General features: G+C 37.0%; 1 protein-coding gene across 1 annotated transcript in view; it reads right to left on the reverse strand.

Moving 5' to 3' along the window:
* The window catches only part of LOC134651901 (diencephalon/mesencephalon homeobox protein 1-A-like), a 41,997-nt gene extending 34,279 nt beyond the window's left edge, over positions 1–7,718 (reverse strand). Inside the window, exon 1 of the mRNA XM_063507003.1 lies at positions 6,953–7,718. Within this exon, the coding sequence (XP_063363073.1) occupies positions 6,953–7,199 (247 nt within the window). The 5' untranslated portion in view covers positions 7,200–7,718. The remainder of the gene's footprint in view (positions 1–6,952) is intronic.
* Between the last annotated feature and the right edge of the window lie 764 nt (positions 7,719–8,482).

Genomic DNA, 8,482 nt, shown 5'->3' on the forward strand with positions numbered 1-8,482 from the left:
GTATAATTTAATAATGCTAATGTTGTTACAATATCTAAAGGTTAGTTTCGGATGAAATCTGAAAAATGAGTTTTCTTCAATGCACATTGCTGAGACTGATCTGAAAATTCTTTTGCAACATCATGCACTTTTCTTCTCACCTACCTCCATTTTTTCGATTAACTCCTTCTTTTCAGTAATAGTCAAGCATTTATACTTTTTAGGAGTCGTAACTAACACTTTTTTACTCTACTTTTAATCTGTAGGTACACATAACCAACGAAAGATTGCAACGACGAACTTGTACTTGTCCCAAAATATGCGGTCTATTATTACCTCTGTGAGGTCTGCAATCTGATAACTTTGAATTGTAGAGTGTTTGACGCCTATGAGTTCGAATTAACGCGTCGTTTTGTTACTTAGCGATGATTATTTTTGTTCGAATTACCAATTAAAAATGTATTGATTTATTATTTCGAAATATAAAGAGATGTTCTAGGGATCTCGTGATAACTTCGAATTTAAGAGAGGTTCGAATTATCGCAGGTTTGAATTAACAAGAGTCGACTGAAGAAAATACGATGGAAAACAATTATGCACTACTTACATCTGTAAGCGATTTGCATGTTGGCTACGCGGCCTGGGGCCCGTTTCTCAAAAGCTAGTAACTTGTAATACAAGTGGAAGTCCCTTTCTTACAAAAGCTGTCAAAAAGTGACATCCGCTTGTATTACAAGTTACAAGCTTTTGAGAAACGGGCCCCGTTGCATTATTCTGTAGTTTTGGAGCGAATATTGTAAAGCCATTAAATAAACAACGGGTTGCACTCCGGGAGTGCCGACAGAAGTGAAAACTCAACGACTAGTCCAAATTGTCTGCAGCCGGTAGCACTATGTATAATTGACCCATCCTCCTTTCTATTGAAAAACTTTAGTTCCGAAATTGCTGGTCAGTGAGCTTGTTTAAAATTCGAAATTCAAATTTGTAGCGTTAATTGTTTAAAATTCGAATAGAAATTGTAAAGTTACCTTGCAGACCTCGCATCTAAATATATATGGTCATGATATTTTGAGTTTCGTTCACCAGTACTAGAGTTCACTTTTATTAGCGATTTCATCAAGATGTAGCTTTATTGAATTATATTTGAGTGATATAAAATTAGAATGTAACTGTGAGATCCTCGTATTTCAGCCCGTACAAGATTAGCCCGTAGAACCTTTTTCATGTAATGTCATTGAGTTTTTCTTTATTGATTTTAATGCCATCTAAATGAGTGGCCATCTAAATCTTACGGTCACGTGATCTCTGGATGGTCTCGAGTTTATCATTTTTTCCCCAAAAAGTGCCCAGCGCCGCTAAAGAAGTTTTCACTTCAAAAATTTAAAATGAAATAAGACATTGTTAATGGTACTTACCTACATAGTTACATACAAACTCAACAGATTGAAGAATATGGCCGTGCCTTAGTGTTCTTGGGAAATTAGTGTTCTCATTAAAAAAAACCGGTCAAGCGCGAGTTCGTTTAACTTGACCGTTCTTCGTTTAACTCAGGGTTCCGTACAAACTTTTAATTATCTCATGGTAACTACAATCACGAAAGACTTGACCAGAAGTATACTAAGCGTAATATGGTACAGCGCCATCTATCGGCAAATTTGCTAACTAATTTGCGCGACCTGTATGTAGGTTGGTTTTTCAGGGATAATTATTTATCATGTGAACCGATATCAACAATGATTTTTTTATTTGAAAGAAGGTGTTTTAAGTGTAATCTCAAAGATATTTGAATTATAATAAACACCCGCAAAGGGGCTTAAATTGCAAATTAAATTGAAAATATGTTTTTTGATAATGAAACAAAAAGTTTTCAAGATAGAGGTGTGATTATATTTTTGCTGTAATATTTATGATAATGTTATTATTATGTAAAAATTTCATAATTTTTAGTTGGTAAACTTCGGAAATAAGAGAGGGGGGGGGGGCAATGTAATTTTTTTTCACATTTTCCTTCATAAGTTTTTTTTTCACTATGAAAAAAAAAAACAAATGTTTTGGAATGTTCAATTTGAGCTCTTTCAAATGATATCCCACTCGACCTAGTAACTATTAGAAATTTTGCCCCCTCTTTATATTGGGCATTTTCCATAACTAATAAAAATAAACTGAAAAAAATACACCTCCAATGTGTTTGGGTTAGCGTTATTCATAATTATTCAAAATTTCAAATCGATAGCTTCAGTAGTTCTCAAGATATTTAGCAATGTGACAGACAGACAGACAGACGGACGGACGGAAGGACAGAGTTGCACCATAAGGGTTCCTTTTGTACCTCTTTGGTACGGAACCCTAAAAAATGGTTCGTACAAAATTATTTCCGAAATCACCAAAATAATGCAAGGCGCTCCTCCAAACCTGGTTCATTCACTTTCCCCCCCTACCTACATTATTTTTTATTAATTACCTACCTACCTGATAATTCCTACCTAATCGGCCAACCCGATTGGAGTTCTGTGGACAAGTAAAGTATCAACGAATACAAGGAATGTTCCTAGAGGCCAATTCAAATTTAACAATTTGTCACGGTTTTGAACTGGTTTTGAGACGACCTTGACGATCGTCTTGTTGATTGGTGCGCATCTCACGCACGATTGTCACTTCATATCGCATGCACCAATCAGCGTGAGCTATCTTCAAGGTCGTATCAAAATAAGATCACAACCGTAACAAATTGTTATATCTGAATCGGCCTCGTTGTCAAAGAAGAATTTAAATTTAAAAAGAACGTGTCGGAACACGCATAAAGGAGGGTTCTGTTTCATAAAACCATGCTATGAAAATAGTAACGAACGAATTAACGTAACTAAGAAGTATTTGTGTAGTATCTAAGTCCATTTTACCCGACTGCGTCAGAAGAGCAATTTCTTTGGCCCGCCCTACAGCCCACACGGCTGGACGGTTATTGACATATGATGTGTAATTTGAATTCGTCAGAATTGTGGTAGTGATATAGGCTACAGAAAATATCGCCGCCAATAAAAAAGGGGGGTTGTTTTTTTTCTTACCATAGGAATATGGGTATCAAATGAAAGCTAGTGAAAAGAACATTTCAAAAATATATGTATGCAATAGGATTTTATGTTTTTATAATAATAATGTTATCAAATTGTTTATATCAATGGTCATGAGAAACATTTTTTCGGGGTTTCAGATCAATTACAAGTAACTAGTACCTACAAAATTTATTAACATACCGTAAACTAACAGGCCTATTCGGTACCATTTTTGGAGTAAAACATCATTAACTCCATATTTAATATCAATAATAAATGTATTAACTCACATTTGTAGACGGGTCAAACGCGAATTTTATTCACATACCTTTATTTACCGACGTTTCGACACAGGTTTCACTGGTCATGTCAACGTCGGTAAATAAAGGTACATATGTGAATAAAATTCGCATTAGACCCGTCTACAAATGTGAGTTAATATGTATTCAAAACGCGAAAGTTTTAAATATTATAATAATAAATATTTTATATACTTTTAATGCATAAAACGCATCATTTTCCAGCATTGTATGTAGGTACTGCACATGTTTGAATTGTTAACACAGAACGAGAAATAATTTTCTAAAGCTATAATTTTCTAATATGTAGTACGAGGGTCGTGACACTTACTTGCCTGTTGGTTTTGTACCATAAAACAATGTAAGTTATGTAAGTACTTAGTTTAAAATAGTTATTTGTTTTAATACAAGGGGGCAAAGTTGTTGTTTAACCGCTCGTGCTAATATTGATACCCGAACAAGCGAATGATTCCAAAATTGAACCACGAATGTAGCGAGTGGTTCGAAAAATGGAACCTTGAGCGTTGCGAGGGTTTCAAAGCACGAGGGTTAAATAAGATTTGCCCCCGAGTGAAACACAATTTTTTTCACCACCAACCCGAAGAAAATATTAACTGTAAGATATCAAACAAAAACAAACCAAATCAAATCCAAATGAATGTTATTAAATATTTATCATTCAAAATCATCATTAAAAGTCAATTCAACCAGCAAACATAAGAAAACAACTCGAAAATTTGCATTTGATTACTTGCCTCACATGTGAATAAAATGCAACTTTGGTATCGGTTTTTGAACAATCAAGAGAGCCTTTACCAGTTGGTGTGGTGAAAATATATTTATCTTTATTTAAAGAGGTGTTCCCAAATTGGGATGGGGCTTTATTTCCATAAAACAACCATGAGGTGTTTTGAAATTTTTAAAAAAGCCTTTCAAGCTAAGTGGAAAAATACTTTTCACCTCAGCAGCTCGAACATGGGTACTTTGCTACTTAAAAACAGTGAGCAAAATCTCATTTTGCTCACTGTTTTTAAGTAGCAAACGCTACTTGAAAAAACTACAAAAAGCTCGCTACGCTCGTGAATCTAATTTAGAATCTTGAGCGTAGTAAGGGACTCAAAAGCGCACGAGATGCAAATAACTTTGATCTCGTGTAGTACACAACATTTTTCACCTGAGCAGTGAGAACATACCTATTAAACAACTTGAAAAATGTAATCCTTCTTCATCACTTAATACCTGCACTCATGTTTTCTTAAGATATACAAACAATTAATTTTAATTACAGCAATGGAACACAAAAACAAAACGTAATAATAAATTCCAGTAAAATAATATAGAAATAACAAACATTAACTGACACTTCAATCGACAACTTTTTTTTATAAAAAAATCATTGTAAGATACGGTCCGAATTGCGGATACTTACGTACTATTTGTCAACTATGGTAGAAATTCTTAAAAGTAAAATAATTAATTTTGCGTGATGATCTGTGTATTTTTCGAGTTCATTATTTTAATTGTACAATAAAATACCTAAAATATAGTATTTTATCAGTTTTTATCAAATCTTAAACTTTATTTTTATTAATTAATTATTAAGAATTCATACTCGTACGTGGTTTGGAACGATGTGGTCTGAAGTTTTTCGGGGGTCTATTATAAACCGTGAACATACCGTTGAATGTCGTTTTAACTTTTTTTTGTTTGTTTCTTTTTGCTAACATTGTGAAAGGGACAGAGATAATAGAACCCAAGTATTTCGAACTTTTATTAGACCCTGCATGTTGAAATGACATTTGACTATAAAGGTCATTTGAATGTCATTTTGTCTCACTCAGTGAGCAAAATCGCATTTTGCTCACTGTTTTTAAGAATCAAAGTACCCTTGTTCGAGCTGCTGAGGTGAAAACTTAATTGTTGGTATATCTTAAGAAAAGAAAACATGAGTTAATAGAGGTAAGTGATGAAGAAGGAATACATTTTTCGGGTTCTCTAATATGTTCTCACTGCTGAGGTGAAAAGTTTTGTGAACTACACGAGATCAAAGTTATTTACATCTCGTGCCCTTTTGAGTCCCTTACTACGCTCAAGATTCTAAATTAGATACTACGCTCGTGATCTAGTATAGAATCTTTCGCTTACACGGGACTCAAAATAAGCACTCGAAGAAATATCAAACTTTGATCTCTTGTTGTACAAATAACTATTAATTGAGATAAATAGGCGGCCTTGCGAGGGTTTGCCGCGGGCTTCAACCATAGACATACCATAATTCAGTTTTTGTAGATTTAATCATTCCTGTAATTTTCTAAAAAGTTAGACGGGAGCTTTGTTGACAACTGTATTATTAAATGCCAAATAAATCAAGGATCTTTTAGGAAGGAACACCATAGTGTGTCTAATCTTTAATTAAATAGGTATACATATGTCGTAGTCAGATCGTATAATCCGCCGTATTACATTACGGCTAGCCGTTTTACAAAACAGGGGCGTTTTGAAATGCGGCGGTTCGACGATTAGGCGGATTGTCATTGCGATACGTTCTTCAATAAGGCGGCCTACGTTTAGCCGCATCGTATCTACTATTTAGATTGTAGAGTGACCAGTTCTTTCGGTCGCCTACGTAACCGGAGTTTGACAATGTTTGCAATTTAATTTATTTTTACCATGGTCCCACCGCACTACATGTGTTTCTTTTCCAAAACATTTCCTTTAGAACTTAAATAGACGGAGCCCCGCAAGCCTAACCTACTTACCTACCTACGCTTTTTTCCCCAAAGTGTAATGTTTTCACGGACTTCTCACTAAATCAATAGGCAGGTAGGTTAGGTTCGTTAGGAAGCTTCAGATACCCGAAGGGCAAACCGCTCAGAAATAGGAGCCCCGCGAAGTGGGGCTCCGTCTAGTTAAGTTGCGAAGGAAAAGTTTTTTGAAAAGAAACAGTCCGACGAACTCCAGATTTGATGGACACCCGAGCGTTTTTCATAGTTTGTTGTTGTTATGTCAGGCAGCGCCACGAGTGTTAAAAATGGGAACTAAAATTGTCAAAGCGGCGGCTAATGACTCGCTGTATTACATTACGGCTAGCCGTGTTGAAGAACGTATGGCGCCGAATACATTCCGGCGGATTTTCATTCAGCCGCATTAAATCCGGCTAGTCGTCGAACCGCCGCATTTCAAAACGCCCCTGTTTTGTAAAACGGCTAGCCGTAATGTAATACGGCGGATTATACGATCCGACTGCGACACATATATTATGTGTTTGACGTCTCTACCTGTTTACCTACTAGGAATAAACAAAAAATGTACCTAGTTTAATAGTTTTATTTTTTTATTTATTCACTTAAAATTTGAATACAACTTTTACATGCATGCCACTATTGGAAACCTCTAGGGTTTATGTAATAGTTGGCGAGATCGCGCGGTCCAAACCGCTCGCTCGCGGACCATTATAGCTTGTAAGTAACAAGTAGGTATGTTTACCTACATACATAAAATTGTCTACGTATGTGGTGATGGGTGCATCATCTAATACTGTTTGCTGTAATGACTAATTTCTATTCCTATCCTATAGAACGTCATTTGTCAGAAGCAGGCTATAAATGTATTCTTCAAGCTCACCGTTCATGAACAACATCTTTGCAGACGTACCAAAGAGATCGTGCGCTCTGTGGAACGTGGTGTGGGCGAGATGGTGCAGCTGCAGCGGCGGCATCGCGGGCTGCGGGCGCGGCGCCAGGATGCTGTCGATGGTGAAGAGCGGCGCCGGCGGCCGCTCCGGCAGCGCGCCGCCCAGCAGCAGGGCCGTGCTCAGCAGCGCGGGCGCCTCGCGCGCCCAGCTGCCACCCGCGCCGCCGCCGCCGCCCATCTCGCGCTCGCGCGCGCTGCCCGTCGCCACCGTCGCGACGTTCACCGCTGCACCGATACACGCACACTCCACCGGGATTCACACCCACGCTCACCTTCACACGACATCACAGTCTGCTGCTTCTCAACATAGTCCGAAATAACAACAACTCTAATTAACCAATTAGTAAAATTTTCCACTAAAGCACCACTCTATCAATAGTTCGGTCATTGGTATTTGATGAAAATTTTCAAAAAAGTGTTCATGTTGTTTACCATGTTAAATAAGTAGGTTATTTTTTAGGAGATGATAGGACACGCGGGGCGAGATGCGATTGCGAGTAAATCGTTTTAGTAAGTTGTCGCGCGGCGGCGGCGTGGAGCCGGGAGTGGGTGCCGGCGCGCGGCCCGGGGCGGGCGCGGGGCGTGGCCAGGCTCCGCCCTGCCCCGGCTTAATGGATGTGACAATACGACGCTCCCGAAACGTTATTTCAGATAACAACATTGATTCTATAACTCTGCTTATACGTAACTTAGAAGTATGCGTTATTAAATCTGTAATTTGCTCACGCTTATTTCGCTTGTGCCTTAATATTTTATTTGAGATGAAAAGGATGTTAGGGTAAAATGTTTATTATTACGGATTTCATACAATAATAAAATACCTATATATCAATTTTTTGTACTATTATGTACCTAATAGGGTACCTACTGCCTAGGTATCACATCTTAGGTTCATCAAATCAAAGTATGTAGGTAAATATTATTTTTTCAATTCTGCGACATTTGCGAAATGTCTAGTACCTAGAGGTACTGGCATTTTTATAATTAGGTCCAAGTAGGCAGAGGTAATAGTGCGTATGTAGGTATTTTCTTGCCGTTACAAATCATGGATTGCAAGAACATCAGAAACTAATAGATATTGCATAAAATAAAATACAAGCTAATACTTCCAATATTTTAACTAAAAGTTACATTTGATTTGAGTTGAAGGAAAGTCGCTTATGTAATGTACCTGGGCGTTTTTTTGTTGTTGTCCCCTACATTTTTTTTTAAATTTGGAATTTTTTATGTTGTTTCTACTCAGAATCACGAACTCTTTCTATCCTAATAGGAGAAAAAAAGTGTCCCAAAATTTCCATACATTTTTCGATCTTTCCATTCCGCGACCGCCATACAAAGTCTATGAAAAATGGTGATGTAATGGAAATAAATACCTTAGGACACTTTTTTTTCTCTTATTAGGATAGAAAAAGCTCGTGATTCTGAGTAGAAATAACAAAAAAAATCCCAAATTTGAAAAAA

This window comes from Cydia amplana, chromosome 1, assembly GCF_948474715.1.
Source record: "Cydia amplana chromosome 1, ilCydAmpl1.1, whole genome shotgun sequence".
Classification (NCBI taxonomy): Eukaryota; Metazoa; Arthropoda; class Insecta; order Lepidoptera; family Tortricidae; genus Cydia; species Cydia amplana.